This window comes from Cheilinus undulatus, linkage group 2 (genome assembly GCF_018320785.1).
Source record: "Cheilinus undulatus linkage group 2, ASM1832078v1, whole genome shotgun sequence".
Lineage (NCBI taxonomy): Eukaryota > Metazoa > Chordata > Actinopteri > Labriformes > Labridae > Cheilinus > Cheilinus undulatus.
In genome coordinates this window covers 48,377,454-48,401,490 of record NC_054866.1, presented here as the reverse complement: position 1 = coordinate 48,401,490, position 24,037 = coordinate 48,377,454, and the positions used below count along the sequence as shown (strand labels likewise).

General features: G+C 40.0%; 1 protein-coding gene across 1 annotated transcript; it reads left to right on the top strand.

The window, feature by feature from the left end:
- Positions 1 to 115: 115 nt before the first annotated feature.
- On the top strand, positions 116 to 23,857 carry cep295 (centrosomal protein 295). The gene is made up of 29 exons (XM_041805163.1): positions 116 to 529; positions 2,080 to 2,280; positions 2,578 to 2,702; positions 2,797 to 2,890; positions 3,400 to 3,513; positions 3,590 to 3,730; positions 4,066 to 4,249; positions 4,471 to 4,638; positions 6,115 to 6,351; positions 6,726 to 6,835; positions 7,198 to 7,398; positions 7,540 to 7,616; positions 8,198 to 9,011; positions 9,157 to 9,340; positions 9,975 to 10,172; positions 10,283 to 10,519; positions 10,602 to 10,699; positions 12,633 to 12,729; positions 13,798 to 14,019; positions 14,437 to 14,582; positions 14,719 to 15,160; positions 16,373 to 16,534; positions 16,793 to 17,316; positions 18,742 to 18,927; positions 19,021 to 19,072; positions 20,018 to 20,353; positions 21,553 to 21,640; positions 21,869 to 21,968; positions 23,733 to 23,857. Exons 1-29 carry the CDS (start codon positions 431 to 433, stop codon positions 23,772 to 23,774), a joined length of 5,679 nt encoding a protein of 1,892 aa, XP_041661097.1. The 5' UTR covers positions 116 to 430; the 3' UTR covers positions 23,775 to 23,857.
- Positions 23,858 to 24,037: the final 180 nt, after the last annotated feature.

Below are 24,037 nucleotides of genomic sequence, written 5' to 3'. Positions count from 1 at the left end.
ATATTTTCAACGTTAAGATTTTAGGCGAGTGTAATGTAGGGCGGAACTGTATAGTTTTGGTAGGAACCAAAAAGATTATCTATTGTTAGCTACGGATCTGTTGCGGCGGGCAGTTCAAACAACCGGATATGACGTACAGAACAAAAACCGTTCAGCCGTTTTTTTTGGTTGGCATGGATTTTGAGTGGTAAACACAACAACTGGGATTGTTAAGGGTCTTTTCTCGTTACCCCTATCATCAAAACTTGTCTTAAAAAGGCGGCATTTATTTTAAGATTAACATGTCTCCGTCAACCGTCCAATACATGATGGTGGACAGTGTCTGGAACACAGTGAAGCTAACCAACAACGCCATGCACGGCTAACGCTAACAAGGTCTCTGAGCTGCCGTTGTTTCTGCTTTGGGAAATGTTCATGTGCCTTTTTGGAAATGGAGAGAAAAGTGGCGATTTTAAGGCCGAGCCCCAACGAAGAGGCTCGGATAATACGAGAGGAACATGAGAGGAGGAGGAAACTGCGAATACAACAGGTGATGTTTGGTTGTACTATCATATATCATGCCAGTTGGCTCTACTTTATGCTTTATCTTTGTCCCTGATTTAATGTAAGCTGTTAGCTTCTTTTAATTCTACCTAACTTTTTCAATCTCATAACGCAACCCCAATTTCTAAAAGGTTGGAGCGCTGCGTAAAATGCAAATAGTAACAGAATTAAAGGATTTTCAAACCTCAAGAACCTTAATTTTACACACAATAGAACATAAAAAACATATCAGGTCTTGAAACTGAGACATTTTACCATTAAAACATTAGCTCGTTTTGAATTTGTTGCCCTGTCCCTACATTTTTACGATGTAGGGACAGGGCAACAAAAGCACTGAAAAGTTAGTGATACTAATGAAAAACAGCTGGAGGAGCATTTTGCAGCTAACTAGGTTTATTGGCAACGGGTCAGTCACATGACTGGGTAAGGAGCATTTTCTAGAGGCAGAGTCTTTTATGAGCCAAGATTCACAGTCTGCAAAAAAATAGCATCTAAAACTGTGGAACCACTTCAGAAAAACGTTTCTTCACATAGAATTGCAAAGACTTTGTATATTCTACCATCACCAGCACGTTATATCATGAAATGATTCAGAGATTCTGGAGAAATCTCTGTGAGAAAGAAACAAGGCCGAAGGTCAACTTTGGATGCTTGTGAACTTCAGGCCCTCAGGCAGAAGCTGTGTTAAAAACTGGCATTATTCTTTACTGGAAATCCCTGCATGGACTCAGGAACACTTTAAGAAATTATTGTCTGCCAACACAGTTTGCTATGTCATCCACAAATGCAAGTTCAGCCATATCATGCAGAGAATATTGATCCAGAAATGCTGCCATCTTTCTGGGCCAATGTACATGTGAAATGGACTTAGGTTATATGGAAAACCGTTCTGTTTCATATGAATCAAAATTTGAAATTAGTTTTTGAAAACCACATACGCTGTAGACTTAAAAGGAGAGGGACTATCCAGCTTGTCATCCTGGCACAGTTCAAAAGCCTGCATCTCTGGTGGTATGGGGGTTACATTAGTACATATGGTGTGGGCAGCTTACACTTGTGGAAAGACACTATCAGTGCTAGAGGTTTCAGAGCAACATATGCTTCCATCCAGTCAGCGTCTCTTTCAGGGGGGGCCTTGACTTTTTCAGAAAGACAATGCTAAATCACATACCACATCCATCACAACAGCATGGCTTCACAGTAGTAAAGTCTGGGTGCTGAACTATCCTGCCAGCAGTCCAGACCTTTCACCGATAGAAAACATGGAGCATCATAAAAGGAAAAATCTGGCAACTGATCTCCTCAGTTCCCATCTTACATGTTGTTTATTTTCTATTGTGATTTGAATATGAGTTTATGAGATTTGCAGCTCATTGCATTCTGTTTTGTTTATATTTTACACAGCACCCCAACATTTTGGGAATTGGGGTTGTATTTAATCAGGGATTATATTGATAGCAGTTATTATCTCCACTAAATTTAGTTAATGTCCTGCCAGTGTAAAGTACAACTGTATACTTCCAATTTGATTTGCAGGTGCGGGAGCAGCAGCGGTACATCGCGCTGCAGATCCGCCAGGAGGTTGAGCGGAGGCGGCAACGAGAGTTGGAGAAGCTAGGAGAGGAGCTGAGGGCAGACTGGGAGCGACAGCAGAGGGAAAAACTTGACACTCTGCAGAAGCTATATCAAGAGAGCCTCCTCCTCATCGGCCAAGGACACAGAGATGCAAAGGAAAATGTAAGAAATCATTAGTCTAAAACAAAAAGCTGCACCCTGTCTTCTGTTCTTGGGTGAAGATGATTGTTTTCCTGTCATTAAAGCTGCCTCAGGGCTAAGGCTTGGACATTTAATAATTGCTGAAATAGTTGCTGCTAAGTATTAAATTTAATCTGAGATATGTTTCTGTTGAAACTGGCGTGATCAACTCTCTTACTGAGGAAAACAGCTAAAACAGTTTGCTAAAGATGTTAGCTTATGATGAATGTAGTGTACATATTTTCATAACTGATCATAATTTTGATGTTTGTATACAAGGAACCAGACTTGGTAGCTGTTGCTCAGAGGGAGGAGGAAAATCACACCAAAGCAGTTCAGCGCCATCGAGAAGCCCTGAAAGAGCTTAAATCACAGAGGCTTAAAGACAAGAAGAAGCAAAACAGGTGCATGGGATCACAAACATTTGCATGGTCAATCCATGCAAGTATAAATTTGTCAACAATAACTAACCATGAAACCTGTTTTTCTTTATTCTAGGGTTATCAATGCCAGAAAGAAGGCGCTGCTGGCAGAAAAAGAAAGAGCCGCAAAAGTAGCAAGCCTTCCACCGCCTCCCCCAAACCCCATTCAGGTGATTATTGCAGAGTAATATTATAACACAAAAGTCTGTAAGTTTGCATTAGAAGCCAATTTGATTTGTTTGCTCAGATTTAAGTTAAATGGAATGATTGGTCAGACAAATTGTCAAAAAGGTTTCACAGTATAAAGTGCCTAAAAAACAATCGTAAACCTTTTACTTCGTCTTTGAATCATTTCTGATTTTTTTAGGTTTTTGCTTGTCTTTACAAATCTTTTAAAAATTTTAAGTATAACCTTATAAAATCTACAATGATCCTTAGACTTGGAAATTGAATAAAAGCAGGGCAAGACTGAAAAACTGAAGATGAGGTTCTTTCAGATGTGGTAACTCTCCTATTGGTTAATTGGAGCCAGTTACTAGTGCATCTTGACATTTGTCCCTTAGCACAATAAGATTGAATTCTTGTTACAAACAGAACTGCCCAACAACAGAACATGAGCTTTTCCAAGTGACAATTCCAAGTAGAGTCCAACTAATTCTGTCATTTCTTGCTCTATCAGAACATCGATTCCAAGAAGCCTCATGTTGTGAAGAAATCTGATGTGAGTGCCTTTGCTGCGACTCATTACCACATGCCTGAGAGCACTGTGGATAGAGAGGAGGAGACAAAACAGGTAAGTACATGGGCAAACCCCAAGGTTTGCTGTCCCTAACTTTCTAGTGCTTTATACTCTGAGTGTTCATTTACAGCCTAATGCCTGTGAAGAAGCAGAGCTGGAGGTGAGGAGACTGCAGGACTTGCAGAGGGAGGAACAGAGGAGGAGGGAGGAGCAGCTTGAGAAAGCTCGTCTCAGGGGGAAGCAAGCTCTGAAAAGGGAACATCTTGTGCAGGTACAGCTGACCTCTTACGTGATGATACTAGAATTGCTGATGTTTCTGATGAGTAAATTGCACTGAGGCTACTTGTCATCACTGTTAAAAAATTTAGACTGACAGTTTTCACTAAGTATTGTGAAAACAGCTAATATATCTCGTATTTATACAATTGCAGTCTTTTAAACTACAAATAGTAAATGGATGCTACCAATTCAGTCCTTTGTAAGAGCAGAAGTTAATGCAATGTTTAAAAGACTACTCCTAAACATCTAAAAAGAAACTAGAAATTTAATGGTGAAGATGGTATGTGCCATTTCTTGTTCCTGATCTGTTTGATGACTTCCTTTCAGGATCGTCAGCGTTTACTTGTTGAACTGGAGCACATGCAGCAGACAGACCTGCTGAGAAGAAGACAGCAGGTAGCACAGATGCCTCCTCAGATCTTTCAGCCTCTTTATAAAAGAAAAGAGACGAGAGAGGACTTTCAGAGGGAGATGGAGTTTGCCTTTGAGGACATGTATACTGGAGAGAGGAGTAAGAGTTCATCTGGTGATAATTTTTCTAACAATGTGACACTAAAACACATATCTCTTTTAATGCATCTGTAGTATTAAAAAAAGTCTCTCCTGTTATTTTCGTACACCTTAATTGTATTTTAGCATAACACAGTAGCTACCGTTCACTGAATGGAAATATCCAGAATACTCTGTTCTTTAAATGTTGCCTCTTTAAACCTTGACTGTGTCTGATTCTAGGGGTAAAAGGTGACCTGGTGGTTCAGCTGGTACCTGAGCCTCTGCCAGCTCCATCCACAGGCAGCCAGGACCAAGAGCTGGACATCACACTGGATGAAATTGCCACTCCAGGAACAGAAAACACACAGCAAGAAGATGGAAGGACTGAGCAGGGGACATCTCCTCAAGGTGAAGATAAGTAACAGATTTGTTAAAAAAATACTTGATTTATGACAGGGCTCCTGCAGATCCTTAAACTGTCTGGAGTTAACTTTTTAAAAGTTTAGGTCATAAAATTTTTAATTTTGAGGGTTCTTACATTTTAGATGGTGCTGACATGCTGTAAAATCATGACATGGTTTGTACTATTGCATTGAATTCAAACTGCAGCTATTGCAAAGAAGAAAAGAGGAGACAATAGAGGAGATAGCCTGTATGTCTACTGAATCAGCTGAGGCAGAGGATGGGGCCACTTTGAGATACATAGATGAGGAAATGTACATCTGACATTTTCAGATGCCAGCAGGTAGATTTGACTAGTTTTATCGTCATCTTCAGTCCTTCATCTCACATTAGCGTACACACAGTTTGCACTCACACACCCTCATCAGAAGAGTGAAGAAGAACGGTTTAGGGAAATGCAAGCTCAAAAAATGTGGGTTCAAGATGAAAAATGCAGAGAATAAGTTGTCTGGGTAAACAATGAGTATGAGGCAACATGCAGAATATGTGCAGATCTTTTAAACATTCTACAAGGTGAGTTGAAGTTGTGGAGTCCCACATAGAAACACAAAACCTCTGGTGCTATGTGGTGCAGATTTAAGTCAATTTTCTCTGTTTTGAACTTCAACAATCTTAAAAGTCTTAAATTAGATTTTAAAAAGTGTACTTAAACCCTGCATGAGTTTTACTATCCTTATGAGAGGTAAAACATTTTTGGTTATTCTTACATCTACAGACAATGCTGCAAGATTTATGCACAAGCAAACATTCTTGCCCATAGGTTTGGTTTTTGTTCAGAGACTGTTAAGTTGTCTCTGTTCAAAGCATATTGTATGCCTTTGTATACTGCACACTTATGGACGAACTATAAGAACTCAAGTATGCAGAGGCTACAGGTAGCCTACAATGATGCTCTGAGATTACTACTGAAAAAACCAAGATGGTGCAGTGCAAGTGAGATGTTTGTAGGTGCAGGAGTTAATACTCTACATGCTGTATTAAGAAATCTTGTGTTTAAATTCATGTGTCGACTTGATTCCACTGGGAATGAAATTATTTTGGGCTTGACGGACATCAAACATAGTGCTGTTAAATACATGTCACCACTAGGGAAACACTGGTACAGATGCCTGTTGTTAGTGTAATTTTATTTTTTGTGCTTTTCTTATATTGAATCTGATTCATTAACTTATTGTGCCGTTACGGTAACATGCATGTATTGTTCTGTCCCTTTTATGTGTTGTTTTGTATTGTTTTTTTTCTCTCGACCTAGAGTCTGTAATAAAGTTTTGAATTGAATTACTCCAAATCAAAACATAGATGATGGTTTCTGTAAGAAAAAGAAAAACAAACTTTATCTTGTATTAGTATTATTATATATTTAAGTTGTTACTCAGAACTTCACCAAACTAGCACTGCATTCAGGACATTTTCTACCTGCAGGGGTGCCCCCCAAACCTGCTCCCAGACGGGCGTTAAAAAAACTGCTGGATCGTATCCGGAACCAGAGGACTCACTGGGTAACCCAGAACAGTCGAGTCCTTGCGGCTGACTCACCTCCAGTCAGCACTGATCACATCCCAGAACGAGACGCAACCATAGACACGGGCTCTCTGACCAGTGAGGAGAAAGGCATCCTGCCCCCCACAGAGCTCCCTGAGCCTGACGGTTCAGCATCAGGTGTGTCATTCACTGTCAGCAAATGTTTAGTAATAGCCTAAATCTAAAAGAAGTGCACGGTGAATAAATGTACTATGTAGTCATTTGAAAAAACGTAGCTTTGACTTTTGATTTCCTCCTTTTCAGGTTTTCTTTATCTCTCCCTCTTATTCATCTTTATTTATCTTTACCTAGGCTGGTAGAATGAGGATAATGATATTTTTGCTAAATAAGGATGTTTTATGTTTATTTTTTTAGCTTCAACTACATGTTTTAAGTACTAAAAATCAAACAGTGTTTCTGTTTTCCTCACTTTAAGGCATTTAATTCTTTTAAATCTGTACCAGTTTGCCAGATTTAGTTAATATCTTTTTTTTTGTATTTCATTCCTTCAGCATTGGCTGCAGTGGAGTCAGTTGCAGCAGAGGGGTGGCTCCCAGCTGCTCTCCATCCTGATGGACTTCTCAACAGAATCCAAGAGTTTGAAGAAGAACGAAAGAAAAGGGTACTTTCTTTTTCCAAATGTTTGTTATACATCATGCAGATTCACATAGACAGCAGCTGAATGTGCTGCAGTTAATAGGTAGTCCAACAGATATAGGAGAGTACAGTTTGCTCTTAATGGTTTCTGGTGGTTGTTGCAACCCTATCAAGCACGATCAGTGCTGGCTAGGAGTCCTTGTACTGAAAAGTGATCCTCTGAAGAACCTGTTTCACATGAGCAGGAGAAAGAGGTCCAAGGATAAGACAGATTTTATTACATAGGCCTTCGCTTTTCAGGCAAACCCTCAACTTGCATGTGGGCAGTATTTAAGCTTACATGTAGACAGGGTTATAATACTTGTTTTTTGTTTGTTTTTTGTCTAGGAGGAGGAACTTGAGCGGGAGAAGCAGCAGCAGGTGATGTTAATCCAGGAGCTGGAAGAACAGAAAGCCAAACTGGAGCAGATGCTGCTTGAAGCCCAGCAGGAGAGGGAACAACTGAAGGCTGCTGTGACCCAACAAGTACCCACTGACCCACCAGAAGTGCCTGTTCAGGACTCTGTCAGCCCTGGGGTAGCCTTTGAGGTTGGCCTTTGGTTAAGTGTTAAAGTTCAGATGAAATCTTAGACAGTTACTTCTGACATCTGTTTAGAATCCTATTTAAAGTGTGTTGAACATGTTAGAGATGCTTAGTTGTTTAAAAAATGTTACCTCTCCTCTCTACAGCTTGTTCCTGCTCCAGCTGAAGATGGACACAGCAGCAGAATAAGAGAGTACCAGCAGCGGCTGCTTGAACAAAACAGGTTTGTCAAAGCTTCCATGCAACTACACAAAGTAACTTTAAAAATGCACGACGCAAATGCAAATGAAGGTCATACCAGATATTGAAATTTGGACTTGTAAGAATGGGTGGTACTGTCAACTTTTTATTGCGTGATTGAATAAACTGTTTCCTTGATTCCTGGTTTTTGTGTGTATGTCTCCCACAAGATGTGTGCAATAAGAACAATAACTATAATTGGAAATATAGTTCATGAATTACAAGTAATATATTCATGAATTTCAATGTGCGTTTCTAAAGTTACTTAGTGTACTTTTCTGCCACTACTTGTTATTGATCTTTTCTTGTACCTAAAATAATCTGAATGGGTTAAAAATGACTCAGGGTTCATATCACACTATAATTGTGCCTTAACTTTATTATTTTGATTGATTTGTAGAATAATGCAGTTCCATTTGTTTGTGAATAGGCAGTCTTATGTTGTACAGACTGTAAAATGAGCTACATGCTCTATGCTGCTTAACAATTTTGGAACTTTTTGTGACATTAAAGTACACAACAAATAGCTCAACCTTTAATCCTTGGTCCATCATTTAACTTTAGAACTCACCAGAGAACAGTGGAAGTGGCTCGCCAGCGCCTGGAGGAGTACCAGCGAGCTCTACGAATACGTTACAACATGAGTGCTGCTTCATCATTGCCAGCTGTTGCACCTCCATCTCTCATTCACCCTCCTCTCAGTGCTCCGTCTGTACGTCTTCCAACTCCTCTCCAACTGCCCACGACTCCTGTAGTTTCCACACAGGTCCACAATAAACCACCAACTCCTGTGGAAGTTCCCACAAGAGAGACAGATAGTTTGTCTTCTCTGTCCTGCTTCACTGGTTCCAATTTGAGGGTTGGCTCCCAGCTGCTTTCGAATACAGAGGAATTAATGTCTGAATTACCCAGTAACCAGAGACCTGATGTAACAGCCTTGCTGACTGACAGCATAATGGAGAGAGTAACGAGGCACCTTGCAGAGCGGGAGAGACCTTTCTCTGTCACTGTAGAGCCACTGTCTTACAAAACCCCCTCAACTCACAAACCAACCATTGCCCCTCACCATCCACCCTCTGATACCTTCCAAACCACTAGCCAGCACATCACTGACAATGCACCACGTCAGATTGTATATCATGAAGACATAAAGCCAGCTGAGCCTCTGCAGGCTGAGTCCATCAATGTAAAAGCAGACAGCATGGAGAGGCAGAGACAAGAGCTTCAAGTGGTCCAGAGACGTTTCCTGGAGCAGAGCGAGTTATTGGCTCAGCAGCAGAGACAGCAAGAAGAAGAGAGAAGACGTCAGGAACTAGAGAGGGAGCAGATGAAGCGACACAAGGAGAAACTGCAGGTTCTTATTCACACTGATCCAGATGTAAGTATAATATTTTGTTTATTCTATATTGTACACTTGGCAGTTTAAATAAATTTCTACCAATTATAAGGCAAGTTTAGAGTGCCTTTATTAGACATTTTTTATTTCTTTATGATTACAAGTTTCTTAACATTCTCACCCACAGCCGGCTACAGAGGCTGACAGTGAAGTGTCGGTTTCAGACAACATCAGTCAGACTCGTCTTAAAATACTTGCTTCTCTGCTGAGAGTAATAGAGGAAACCAGCGGAGGAAGTTTATCACACCTAGAGGAAGATCCTCAGGAGGATGACTCTGCTCAACAACTCCAATCTGACAGTGAAGTGTCTGGTAACTGAAATCTTTTTCCTATTTTGGTTTATCTTATCGAAATCTTTTTGGATCTCTGACAACAGATAACAGCTGTGCTTTCAGTAGTCCATCTGAGTTACCAGTAGTTGGTTGGACATCCACACTTACCATCATAGATATCATAAGATAAAATTAAACTTAAGTAATCCAAAGGGTTTTCTAGTGCCAAATTCCTCCAAGATTACAGTACAGGAGAAGAGTACACAAACAAGCATTAAGTAAAAGTAAAATGTAAAAAGAATGAAACCTAAATGGGGTATATATGTGTTTCTAAACTTGTTTAGCTTCACCCAAGACTTCACTAATGTGAAAAGGCAACACAAGTTTTGGAAAATTTTTTAATCACTCATATTATTTGAAAAATGTCCCAGTCAGGACCCTAGATTGAACTAATCATGTGACTGAAAAAGAGACCTGTTTGAAAACAATTAGTCCATAGCAGGCATCTTTAATTTTTTCCAAAGATCTTGAGAGGCTTACGTATACCTACCGAACTTACCACATGGCTCTCAGTGGCAGCTGCAAACATCACTGCCAAACATAAAAGCATTGTATTGCAAACCACGGTACTTTTCTTCAATTTGTATAGTAATTTTTAATATTTTTATTTCAGAACCCGTCTCTCTCAGTGATATTCCTGCTGAACCTTCCACAGCCTCAGTCCTCCCCCAGGCTCTCCTCCCTCCTCTTCAGGCAACAAAGCCTCCAGTGACCCGAGTCAGGCTGGGCATCATGGACATGATGATGGAACAACATGAACTCAGTGCCATTCAAGAGGTGGAGACACCCGTCAACACCAGTCTAGTCACAGGTCAGTTTAACTCCAGACACATGTATTACAGAGGGATTTACTAATCCCTATCTGTTAAACTATGAAGACCAACATTAGTTGATTATGTTGTTAATGTCTCCGGTATCCAGGTCCAGAGGAAAGTCTCAGGGTTCCTTTAGGCTCCGCAGACTTCGATCCACAGGAGGAATCAGCATCATCTTTTGCATCCGACAGAAGTCTGCACACACCCTCTGTGATCAGCAGAGGAGAGCAGACTGCTGAAAGACCAAACGGCTCTGGAGCAAGCTCAAGGAGATCCAGTCTCCAGGCCTGGAGAAAGAGGTTGATGGAGGCAGGAAGGTCTTCTCCTGAATCCTCAGAGTCTGGTAAGTGGAGGGCAGGTGACAAATGCCGCCATATTGATGGAAAGTGTTGAAAGTAGCCCTTTGTTATAACGTTGCTTTACAGATTCAGTCCTGAGAATGATTTCACCAGTTTCCTCCGACTCTGGAAGAGGAGCGGACTACTCTGGTCCAGCAGTCATGACCTTCAGATCCCCATCAGAGGTGACCAAGCCAGTCAAAACTGTACTCAAGTAAAGGTGCTTTTCTACTATGTGGTGCCAGCTTGACTTGACTCAACTGTCTTTTGATTCAGTCACCTTTGGTGAGGTCCCAAGTGAGCACAGTTGATGCTGAAATGTGACGTCAGTATGCTGCCGACCCCTGAGTGATTAGAGAGTATCATTACTAGGAGTACTGAGTCAGACATCTGACACAGAATCAAATCCCTCTAGTCCAGTGGTTCTCAGTTGGATCACAGAGCTGTTTCCAGTGGGTCATGAATGTGTGCCAGGAAAAAAAAATGATATGTGTAAGCCTTAAGCGGACATACTTCCTTGGATTTTGTTTTACTTCATTTTCCTGTGATAACGAATTAATTGCAGTAATTTCCCGAAGTGTTTAACTTTTTTACCTCCCTTTTCTTGGGATAACAGGGACTAATTTTCAAAAGATAATGAGGTCCTAACTGCAACCTTTTTCATTAAATGAACTTGAATGGTTGAACATTTCTAAAAATTTGGGGCACAATTTCACTTAAGTAGGTGATGGCAGGTCCTGATGTCTGACCAGTTGAGAACCTTTTCTCTAGTCATTGGTTTTGCTTCCCAAACTCTCCTGTACTTTTCAGCTTTGTCTCACTATTACCAACCATCTCTGGAACAAAACTTGGCTCCTTGCTGGGACAAAAACCTCACTGCCACCTCATTGTCCTCCGTTGTTGCTGAGCTAGCTATGACCATCTTGTTTACATGTGGGAGGTACTGTCAACTATAATGGAAATTTAAGTCCCTAGTTCTAAAACTCACTAGAGTCAAGCAAGGTCAAGTTGGTATCACATATGGAAATGTCTCACGAGTTAATACTTCATATTCCTTCTTTTAAGGGAAGGATGACTTTTGTCAATGTGTGGTGAAAGTGTCAGCCTTCATTCCTTTTTTTCTTTTTTAATGTTGCTGTCTCCTCTTGTGCAATTGCATTTGGATTCTTGCCTTGAAAAAACCCACAGCAGTCCGTACACTCCATAATAAAGATTTATAAAGAAACATGAAGGCATGGCTTTCATTGCAAATTGACAGTGTTTTCTGCATTTGAATGCCCTCTGAGGTTCACATTTTGTGGATCAATGATGAAAAATAGCCAAATCTGAGCGCTCAGGCAAACTCTGCCTTAGCCAGTGATTATGCTTGAGAAGCTTCTTTTGTTTTGTCTGTCTCTGTAGAGTGAGTGTGTATGAGTGAAGTGTGTGTGGGTCTGTGTGTATGGAGGTGTGTGGTTGTCTGTGTCTGTGTCTGTGCTGAGCGATGATGATAATTATTTGAACCTGAATTGTATTTATGCAAATACATTTCATGATGGTTTCTACACTTGACCTGAGCTCAGTGAGTGAATCTGTGTGCATGTTCTTAGCAGAACTTAAAATACTAAGATGTTTATTTTTGTTGGATAAAGAATAATGTATCAAATCTAGATTTTAGTATTTAAGATTAATTCAGATAAACATGAAAACGTAATTATGATGACATTTTATGAGTATTCAGCCTAATCCTTAACACAGAGCAGTCTTTATAAGACTTGGCTTCTTTAGCTTCAGTAAGAGTCTAGATAAATCTTCCAACGGTGACTTAAAAACTACAAAATAAGCTCTTAACTTTCACATTTATGTGTGTGGCTGTGTCTGTGTATGTCTTAATTGAATGGATTGTCTATAAGTGTTTGTTTGTTTGTTTGCAAAATGAGTGATGATGTTAAAATAACTTAAACTGAAGTATGTGATAACACCTCTCTTGATGGTTTCTACACTTGAACTGAGCTCACATTTGAAATCGTGTGTGTCCCTACCAGCTTACCTGTCTGTGTTGAGTGTTTGTGCTCAGTGTGGGTTTCCATAGTGGCCTAAATATTTATCTTTTATATTTCGGGTACACGTATGTGTCAGACTGCACACAGGCCTCCTGATTCTGACTGCCTCTCCTCTACCACCATCTCCACTGGCAGCTACATCACCACTGATCCTGAGCAAAATGTAAACTCTGGTGAGTGAGGCTGAACAGTTTTAAGATGTAATACATTATGTGTTAAAGGCAGGGTGGGAATTGTTGAAAAACCGGAAGGGGGGGAATTTTCTTAAAAAATAATGCATCTTGCAACTGGCCTTTCATCTATAGCCAAGCTTACACTGTGCACTTTCAAGTCTATTCTCACCTGATGATTTTTGAGTTGCAACTGGTTTATGGTGCACTCTGTAGCAGTGTTAATTTTGTCAGCTATCTTTAATTTTAGTCTCAGTATAAGACAAAATGTTTTTTATTTTTAGTCACATTTTAGTCATGTCCACCCCTTTTAGTTTTAGTCGACAACAACTCAAAAAAATTTTAGTCTAGTTTTAGGCCATAAAAAGTCCTCACGTTTTGGTCTTTACTTTTAGTTCAAGCATTTATTCTCTTGCCTAAATCATGCTACCAAATCATGGTTGTGTGTTCTCTGCCCTCTGCCAAACCTGAGGTCCCTGCTTTCTACAGCTGAGAGGCAGAATAGCAACAGCTGCATTGTTGTTTTGACAGACTTACCCACAGTAGAGAATTGTCATGGATTTGTCAGTTTTAGTCACCACAGATCTGTTTTTGTTAGTCTTAATTTAATTTTTGTCCTGGAAAAAAAGGTTGTCGACGAAATTAACACTGCTCTGTGGGGACACAACAGCTGACCTCAGCTTGATTTGCTCCTCCTGATGTGGATGAATTTGTGACGTAAACACTCACAGAGCCAAGAGCAGATTTCCATACATCAGGGCAATTTTCTCTGGATCTGTAATTTTGAGATTCCCTAGCTTAGCCCCTGCTTCATGGTATGGACCACTAACACTCATATACTTATTTATCACAAGATGAATGCTTGAAATGCACACTAAAGTGGGAGAAACTAGGCACTCAAAGCATGAAAAATATAAAAGGAACAAGGAAATACTTGAGATGTCGTCATTATAATGGCTGAATTATTGAAAAACCCAACATGTTTAAACCATTGAGGGCTAGCAAAATTGATGAAATGTTACCCTTTTTTCTTAAACATACTCTCCTTTATTTTTCTTTCTTCTCTGTCAGATAAATCTTCACCCCTCAAGCATTTTTTAGAAAGAAGTCAAGGAGCAGATTTACTGGGTGTCTCCTCTCCATCACTCCGAAGCGTCTGTGATAAGGACAGCTCAGCAGCTCATCCTGGTCCAGCTGTTGATTCACTCTTCAGTGAAAGTAATATCCAGCGCATCATTGACCGATACACACAAGAGCTTAACTTCTCACTCAACACCACCGGGAGAGTCACAGGTAAACTACTACTTCACACAAAAAAAGCAAGAATATCCTCTGCTTTGTCAACTTCACTGTGATTTTTCATTTTTCTGTTCTGATGGAAGTTTGCTGCAACAGCTTCAAGATTTTTTAAAACAAATTTTATGCAAGTTTCTTCACTGTGGAAGCTGGATTAAACAATGCAATTTAACTTCTCATGTGTAGACTTGTGCCGCAGTAGTAGTGGTTCAGAAAGACCAATGTAAATAGTACAGCCCGTTTTACACAAACCTTTATCAAAGGCATTCTAGGTGTTTCACTTGGTTGTCAAAGAGAAAAACAACTCTTTTGCAAAGCTAGCAAGCGTTAAAAAGGCACGCCTGATAAATTTAACCTTTTTTGTTTTTTTTACTGTATTGTCTCTTTTTCCTTCCCATCTTTTTTGCTCTTTAGACAGGGAAGGCTCATTCACAGAAGAACCTGGCCCTTCAGTTTCTCAGCAGTCTTTGGTTTGTGTCTCAGAGAGAAGTGAAGGGGATGAAAGAACTACTTATCAGTCTCCACCTTCAGACACAGCAGGAGAACAGGGAAGTGGCTGGGTCAGTGAAGCAAAAATCTACATTCTTGGTTATTTAAATTTAAACACATTCTCTATTACATTTCACTATTGCACTATTGGATGCCAGTTTATGAGTATAATACATCTCCCAGCATTCACTGTCAATTTTTCTCTAGGAAAGGAATAATCCCATCCTGGAGCAGTCTTCAAGAGAAGATCCATCATTAGCAGAGGACTCCTTTAGACCTCTGATTGGCCACCTGACTGATCAATCATCCTGTCTCACTGCCGAGCACAGAGACCCAACCATGGAACAGTTGGTGGGTCAGCCATCGGCTCACTCTTCTATGATTGGACAGCCACCAGGACCATTGGTTTCACTGAGCTTAGATCAGGGCGGATGGGATTCAACTCTGATGCGGATGATTGGTCGCCTCTCTCATCCATCCAGCTCTCATTGGCTGAGCGGTGGACAGGACTTTTATGCTGGCCACCTGATTGGTGAAATGTCTTCAGAACGGTCTACTACGTGGCTGGATGAAGGTCAGGAGGAGACCCTGATGAGACCGCTGGTTGGGGAGCTTGATGAGTCTGCTGGACAGAACAGTGGAAGCTCAGGTAAAGGGAGACAGAAACTTTAGATTGAAGTCAAATGTAAACGTAACGTGGAGACTATTTCAAACAAACCCAATATTGTCTTGGATAGAGAAATATTTTATTGATCCTAAAGGAAATTTTTTATGTACCAGTGAGGGGCAAAATGGCAAAAGTTTTCTGGTTCAAAGATTAAGCCACAGCAACTTTTCACTTCTTTAACTGTTCCAAACAAGGAAATATAGGCATCATGATGTCAGGATTCTAATTATCCCTAGTATAATATGAAATATACACACTCAAACATATAACCTGTTGCAGCGACACAGTCAAAAACTGTTTGCTTCAAAATGCCACACCTTGTGGCAATCTCCTGGAGCCTTTGCTTTCTGCCCATTATTACCCCTGACTCCACCAAGAGTTTAAAGCTAGAATTACAATTATAACTGCTTTACCAAGGTTGCAGACAGAGATGAAATAACAAATAAACGTGTTTTGGCTTCAACATATAATCTGGCCTAAATTTTTAGATGACACTTTGACTGAAATACCTCTCAAATCTAAACTGACTGCGTAGGGTTATTTTGTCTTTTTTGGATTAGACAGTACAGCTTATGATGTTGGAAATCATGGAGAAGGAGTCAGGAATGACCTTCAGGAAAGGAGCCACAGGTCAGATTTGAACCTGTGCTGCCAGCTTGGCAGACCAGCTTCTGCACATAAGGTGTGACCTTACCGCTAGGCCATCTGCGCCCAGGTTATGATATTTTTAAATGATTCCTCTCTGTGTATTATCCATGTTCATGTGACAATTCTCAGTATTTACAGCAGCATTTGTGGCAGTGCATTGCCCTCCACTCACAAATGATGGATTAAAAAATGAATAACATGGGGCAAATCCAGGTTTAACAAAATTTGCCATCATGATTATAAAAATTGGGAATGGTAAGAAAGGACAAATTATTAGGCAACTCAAGATATTACAAAAATTACTTTTAAACTTGAGAAAACGGGAATCAAAGCGGTTAAGTTCTACACTAAATCCAAGAAGCACAGCCAAAAAATTGCTTTATTTTTAATTTGGGTCTTTTAAAAAGTCCTACAACTGATTATAAAAAGTGAGCAGCACAGTAACACTCTGTCCTGGCAGTCTGTTTCTGAACTTCTACTACATTAAGGCATGCAGGATATGGGTAAAAATATACATTTTAAATAACATTAATTTTCTGTTTGTAGGTGAAAGAAGGTACACTGAAGCTAGTGTACCGTCATACCCAGCGTTACCTCCCGAAACCTCCTCACACAATGACACCGTCCCAGGTTTGGTCCTAAATTCCCAGGAGCAGGTACACCAGGACCAAACCAATCCAACAGACCAGGGCCAAGAGAGGACTGAAGGTGAGATATCAGGTGTTCAAGTTATTACCAAGGGTTTCAGAATGACGTAAGACTTCATTGTGGATGTTTTTGTTCACAATACTTACACCATTATCAACTTGTAGCTCAACTCAAGGAATTTTAAGAAAACTTAACGTGAAAAAGAGCTGAATGTGATGTAGTTTTAATGTAATTTTGAGCCAAAGACAGTTATCTTTATGATTGTTTTTCTTTTTTTTGGTAAGAAAACTTTAATGTTCCTGTGTGCTTCCACTTTAGTGTTTCCAGGCTCTGACTCGTTCCATCCCTTACTGGCTGAAGTCACACACAATGAAACAGCATACCCCTCTGTGATCTTTCACCAGCCTGAACTCGATGTGCCTATCTCACCTGAACAGCAAGCCAGTGAAGGACACAGTATTTCCACACCTTCTGAAGAGCTTGAACGTCCCGATGATCCTACTGTTGAGTCTGAACCGTCACCTGAGCGTCTCAGAGCAGAGGAGCCATCCAGCTGTACAACAGCTTCACCAGCACTACACGAATCCTTCTCCCAGCTCATGACCTCCAAGCTCCATCCACATGAATCTGTCCTCACTGAGTCTCCCATCAAGAGGACGAATGTGGAGTTAACAGCTCTGAATTTGTTGCAGTTAAATTTATGTGACAGTTCAGCCAAAGTGGAAATGCCAGAGGAAGCAAAAACTAACAAAAACAGCATCTCAGTTCAGTGCAGCAAAGAAGAAGAGTCTGGCCAAGGTTCAACCATGAAGAATGATACTCCTGTATCTTGCATGATAATGGTGTGTATATTTATCTATTCACATTGGTACATAAACATAATTTATCAGATATTAACTGTCAATAGCAATGCCTTAAATGGCTGCAAATGCCCATTAGGAGCATGTTATTTTTCTCTTTTTTTAATGCATTTTTAATAACGTTTTACCTTAATTTAGAGAGGACAGGACAGAGAAACTGGGGAATGACATGCAAGGAGGGAGCCTCTGGTCAGATTTGAACTTGCTTGGGGGAGTAGCTCTCATACATGGAGCCAAACTTGTTTCTATATTTTAATAGTTTGTGTGCAAGGTTATAACATTTTGCTGCTTCTTACATTTCAATACTTGTTTTGAAACAACACAATCTTTTTTTATGTAAATCAAAGGTAGTATAAATGTGCTAAAGCTTTAAAAACATTGAATTTCATAGGATGAGAAGATGGTTGCTTAGGAGAGGAATGAATCCTTCAAAATTTGGAGGCAAAGTATGACACATAGGCATTGCGTTGGCTGTTTTGGTACCGACTGTTACCCACATAATTGTGAAATGTAGACAGTGTCCAGGACTTTGCATGTAATTTTTTTTCATAACTGAAAACAAAAAATTTCCCAGTATTGGGGGCCAGGTATTTAAATTTTTGTTGCTGAGGTATCAAAACAGGTATTGTTATGAATGCAACTTAGACAACCCCAATTAATGGAGTTGCGGTCACCTCATCCAAACGTGAAAACACAACCATGAGCTGAGCAATAAACCAGAGGCGAATTAATGGCAGCTATGTGTACCTGGTGTGAAGTCTGGACCTCGACCCCACAGCGTCCTTCATTGGTTACCCGACAAGCACAGCCTTTGGCTCCCACAAGCTGCCGGCCCCGTCTGCCTGGTTTCGTTCAGGTTTTGTTGTGTTATGGTGAAGTGGTGGAAACGGTGGGGCAGGTTTAAAACCGTGCGGGCTAAACTCATGCAGCTAAGCGAGCACGGTGCGGCTGAACTACACAACTTCACATTTGTCCATCAGATGTAAGAGGGAAGTAGTTCTTTACGGCGTCTCTATCATGGCTCTGCAGCTGCTACGAATCCCCGCTGCTCTCTGTACAGGTGTCCCCAATTTCACAATCAACCGGTTTTTAAACACACAGACCGGAAGTGACGTCTCCCAACACCGACCTGTGTCGCTGGGATTTGTAGGCTTTATTTCCCAGGCTTTACCCAACAATTTATTTACACACAGCTGCTGCATCTTTGTTTAATACCAGCTCATAGTTTCAGGGGAAAAGAAAGTGAGAAAGAGAAAAGACCCCAAACCTATCTGTAACAGTATCAATACTGCTTTTATGTTTTTTTTTACCAGTGTTGTATCAAAGTTTCACATTCTAGTATCATGACAACCATACTTGTGTGCTACTAGATCATTGGCTGAGTTTTTATTTATTTGCGTCTGTTAGGAAGCTGCCTGTGAGAAGGGGATCCTGGAGCAATCTGAGATAACGCTGGTGAGTCTAACAGACACAACACTGCAAGACCAAGAGACAACTATCACTGAAGAAGACGATGAAGAAGAAGAGGTGCTTTGGGAAGACAGGAATCTAGATAGAATGAGGGAGGAAGGAAAGAAAGGCCAGAAAACCAAAGTAATTATGCTGTGATTCAACCAGATCTTTTGATTGTCCTGACACAATGTTGACTCTTTACTGACTCTGAAAAACAAACCTTGTCTTCTCCAGAGGTCAGAATCACTGTTACTGAATGAGACTCCAGAAGACCAAAAGCATTCAGGTAATATATGAACTGTTACAGACAATTTAACTAAAATAAACAGATCTGAGGTCTGAAACATACTCAACAGCCACTTTAGTAGGCACACCTCTTCAGCTGCTTATTAATGCAAATATCTAAATAACCAATCACATGGCAGGAACCAAGATATGTAGACTTGTAGACTTGGTCAAGATGATTTTCTGAAGTTCAGACTGAGCATCAGAATGGGAAAGAAAGCTAAAGTAAGTGAATTTGAACGTGCCATGTTGTTGGTGGCGGGTCTGAGTACAAAGATCTACTGGGATTTTCAATGTCCAGTGAGCAGCAGTACCATGAGCCAAAATGCCTTGTTGATGGCAGAGGTTGGAAGAAAATGATCAGACTGGTTTAAGCTGATAGAAAGGCAACAGCAACTCAAATAATCACTTGTTACAACCAAACAGAGCAAATCCGAACACACAACATGTCAAGTCTTAAAGAAAATGGACTCCAACAGCAGAAGACCACACTGGCTTTCACTCCTGTCAAACTAAGAATCGGAAACTGATTTTATAATTCACGCAGGCTCAACAGAATCAAACAATAGAGGGTTGGAAAAACTTTGCCTGGACTGATGAGTCTTAATTTCTGGAAATTCGTACTGCCTTGTATCCACAATTCAGACTAGTGGTGGCGGTGTAATGGTGTGGTGGATATTTATTTACACACTTTATGGCCCTTAATACTAATTTAGACCAACTGGACCAAAATCTGGACCAATTTTTCCAGAGCCTCATTGGATTAAGGCAGTTCTGAAGGCAAAAGAAGGTTCAACCCAGTACTCACAAGGTGTACCCAATAAAGTTGCCATTGAGTGTATGTGGGAACTTGTTTCTGATTTAAATCTGTACTGTATCAGCAGAGAAGCACAGTTGTACATAAATCTGGAAGATAACATGAGTTTCTTTTCCTCTGTACATTCAGGGACACTCCTGGAGTTTCAGTGGGGTCCCAGTGAAAGCCTGCAGGAGGCCTATCAGCAGAAGTGCAGAGCTCTGCTCCAGAGATCATCCCGAAGAGTTGAGGAAATAAAAACTAAAGCAGCTCTTGCAAAGAATCAACCTAAGATCCAAGAGCCATCTAAAACAAGAGATAAGTCTTCAACTAAGGACTCAAATCCAGTCATCTGTAAAGCAAAGACCAAGTCAGAGAGTCAACATAAAAATAAAACTAGTTCAAGAGGAGGACCAGCAGAGCTGCAAAGAACTACTGAGACTGCTGGCTTCAGTAACCAGAAAAAAACCCAGGGTCCTCCTCTAGGTGAGTACGTTCTTCTGAGGCTTGAAATTTTAATATCTTAATGAATCCACTCAAAGAACCACAAACACGTTATTTATGTAATAGGCAAAACACTGAAAAGTCCAGCAACACAAATGCATTTTTGCTTGTGGTCTTCATCAGTCATCAAGAAACACATTTCAGACATGATGTAAGGACGGGAGGTATGAAACTAGAAAAAGTTAAGAAAGGAATCATCCAGTACAGAAACTACAAAGATGGGTTGATTAAACAGCTATGTGGATTTAGGCCAGTAAACTCTGACAGAGAGGAGAGGGGAGTGTACATTTTTAGCCCCGGTGGTCTAATAAAGTTGTCTCCTAGGCTACAAGTATTGCTGGAGCTGCTTTTCTTCTAGAGCTTTTCATCCTCCATACACCTTGAAAGTTTAAGTTGTTCTAGAAAACTCTTATTGGTTATCATGTCTGAGAGGAAAAACAAACATCCAAAGGCTGAGCTTTTCTTAAGTGCAATAATTTGATTCCTCTTGCTAATTGTATCTAGAGCAAAAATTACAGAAGGTATAACAAGATTGATTCCAGCTATTAACCTACCAGAGCGTCACTAAGCTTTGTCCACAAAACATTGATCATTTTGTAACAGCTGGGGACTCTTGTTAAGCTTAATCAGTTTTCTCTGTTCATTAAGGAAAGAACGATTGAGAAAACAAAATGATTGTAAAAAAAGAAAAAAAAAAACTTGCTTATAGACTTGATTTTAAAGGGAAAAAATCTTGCCAAGATGCATTTTACCTTGTATATTCAGAATATGAGGGAGGGTACGTTAGTTTGTAAAGAATTTTTTTTATAGCCACTGAATGCAAGAGTTCATTATAGGTCAGATTTTTTTTTTTAATTTTAGTTTTAAGTTGCAGCTCAAGCTTCAACAATCACTGATAAGTGTGTTTGCTAACAAACAATATCTGCATTTCTTTGAAACACAACATAGATTATAGAAATTTTTGTAAGTTAAAGAAATGCTACCCATAAGTTACTTTTACAAATTATATATGTATTCTTTAAATGGAAGTTTTATAGGTCAGAGGCTTCTGTAATTCCAATAATTGAAGTGCTTGTTAGAAGAAGTCAGTAATTTGTTTTAGTTTGTTTTGCAAAAGATATGAACCATGCAACTGCTACAGCCTGTGAGTTGCAACCAAATTTTTTTCTTTGTCCCTTCAGCGAGTGACGTCAGGCTGGAAGAGGTGAAGCTGTGCACAACAGGGCAGAGAAAACGAGATGTTTCTGAGATGCACCAGAGAACTCAGAGGTAATGATGGGTATAATCAGCCTTTAACCTGGTTATTGTGTTTGTGCTGTTTAAGTAAAGACGGTAATACCTGCTCCTTTTGGAATCTTCTTTCCCTTACTACTTTGAAAGATGAATTTAGAAAGGGTTTAATGTTAAAAGTTGAATTGCCAGACACCCACCCTGCATCTGATGTGTGTACAACCACCTTTCCTACAAGTGTCCCCGTGTGCTCTCATGTTTGTGCAGACTATACGAGCAGCTGGAGGAGGTCAAGCATCAAAAAGCAATGAGGAGTAGACAGGAAGCATATGCACAAAACAGACTGAAGGCCAAAGAGTTCCACAAGGTAAAATATGAAGATAATTTAAAAAATGTTTTTAAACATACAGTCACGGACGAAAATATTGGCACCCCTGGAATTTTTCTAGAAAATACATCATTTCTCCCAGAAATTGTTGCAATCAATAAATGTTTTTGGTATACATGTGTTTATTTCCTTCATGTGCATTGGAACAACACAAAAAATCTGAAGAAAAAAAACAAAATTGACATAATTTTACACAAATCTCAAAAAATAGGCCGGACAAAATTATTGGCACCCTCAACTTAATATTTGGTTGCACACCCTCGTAAAAAAATAACTGAAACCAATTGCTTCCTATAACCATCAACTAGCTTCTTACACCTCTAAACTGGAATTTTGGACCACTCTTCTTTTGCAAACTGCTCCAGATCTCTCAGATTTGAAGGGTGCTTCTTGCAACAGCAGTTTTGCGATTTCTTCATAGGTATTCAATGGGATTTAGATCCGGACTCATTGCTGGCCACTTCAGAACTCTCCAGCGCTTTGTCTCCAACCATTTCTTGGTGCTTTTTGAGGTATGTTTGGGGTCATTGTCCTGCTGGAACACCCATGACCTCTGATGCAGACCCAGCTTTCTGACACTAGGCCCTACATTGCGGCCCAAAATTTTTTGATAGTCTCAGATTTCATGATTCCTTGCACACAGTCAAGGCATCCAGTGCCAGAGGCAGGAAAACAACCCCAAAACATCCTTGAACCTCCACCATGTTTGACTGTAGGTACTGTGTTCTTTTCTTTGTAGGCCTCATTCCGTTTTCTGTAAACAGTGGAATGATGTGCTTTTCCAAAAAGCTCTACCTTAGTCTTATCTGTCCACAAAATGTTCTCCCAGAAGGATTGAGGCTTACTCAGGTACATTTTTGTACTCCAGTCTGGCTTTTTTATGTCTCTTTGTCAGCAGTGGGGTTCTCCTCGGTCTCCTGCCATAGCACTTCATCTCATTCAGATTATGACGTATGGTCCGAGCTGACACTTTTGCACCCAGAGTCTGCAGGACAGCCTGAATTTGTGTGAAAGTTGACTGAGGATGTTTATCCACCATTCCAACTATCCTGCGTTGCATTCATTTGTCAATTTTTCTCTTCTGTCCACGTCCAGGGAGATTAGCCACAGTACCATGGGTTATAAACTTCTCAATTATATTACGCACAGTGGACAAAGGAATTTCAAGATCTCTGGAGATGGTCTTGTAACCTTGAGGTTGTTCATATTTTTCCACAGTTTTGCTTCCTAAGTCCACAGACAATTCTGGGCTCTTCTTTCTCTTCTCCATGCTTGGTGTGACACACACAGGCACAAAACACAAAGGTTGAGTCAACTTCTTCTTCATTCTAACTGGCTTCAGGTGTGATTTCTAGATTGCCAGCACCTGTTACTGCCACAGATGAGTTTAAATAAGCATCACATGCTTGAAATAAACTGATTTACCCACAGTTTTAAAAGGGTGCCAATTATTTTTGTCCGGCCCATTTTTTGAGTTTTGTGTAAAATTATGTCAATTTTGTCTTTTTTCTTTAGATTTTTTGTGTTGTTCCAATGCACATGAAGGAAATAAACACATGTATACCAAAAACATTTGTTGATTGCAACAATTTCTGGGAGAAATTGTGTATTTTCTGGAAAAATTCCAGGGGTGCCAATATTTTCATCCATGACTGTACATCAATGTGTAAGCTGTGCACAAAACTTTGTGGTAGCATACATTCTATGTTAAAGTTGATCTGATGATTTATTTTCTCTTTACAGAAGACATTACAGAAACTTCGTGCCAAGCAAACTCTGCAGTGACTTTGAATGTTTTTCTCTTTTTTTATTTAAATTATTTTTTAAAATTTTATTAATAAAGGATTTTAATTTATTTTGAATCAAACCAGGTATTCACTGGTAACAGGTGTCACTAGTTTTAGGACACATCCTGTCTGGGGTTAACCTGACACACCAGATACTGTTGCCTTGGCATGTGATTTATTTTACATCCATCTTGGTAACACCCCATAGACGGTGTTTAGGAACACAGAACCTTTCAACTTGGAGGGTGATTGGATGGATGT

Bases quoted from the DNA above. Each gene is read 5' to 3' on its own strand.
- cep295 (XM_041805163.1), top strand. From the start codon at position 431: ATGGAGAGAAAAGTGGCGATTTTAAGGCCGAGCCCCAACGAAGAGGCT. The intron at 9,012-9,156 runs GTAAGTATAATA...TCTCACCCACAG, and splicing joins TTATTCACACTGATCCAGAT to CCGGCTACAGAGGCTGACAG. The intron at 10,520-10,601 runs GTAAGTGGAGGG...GTTGCTTTACAG, and splicing joins TCCTGAATCCTCAGAGTCTG to ATTCAGTCCTGAGAATGATT.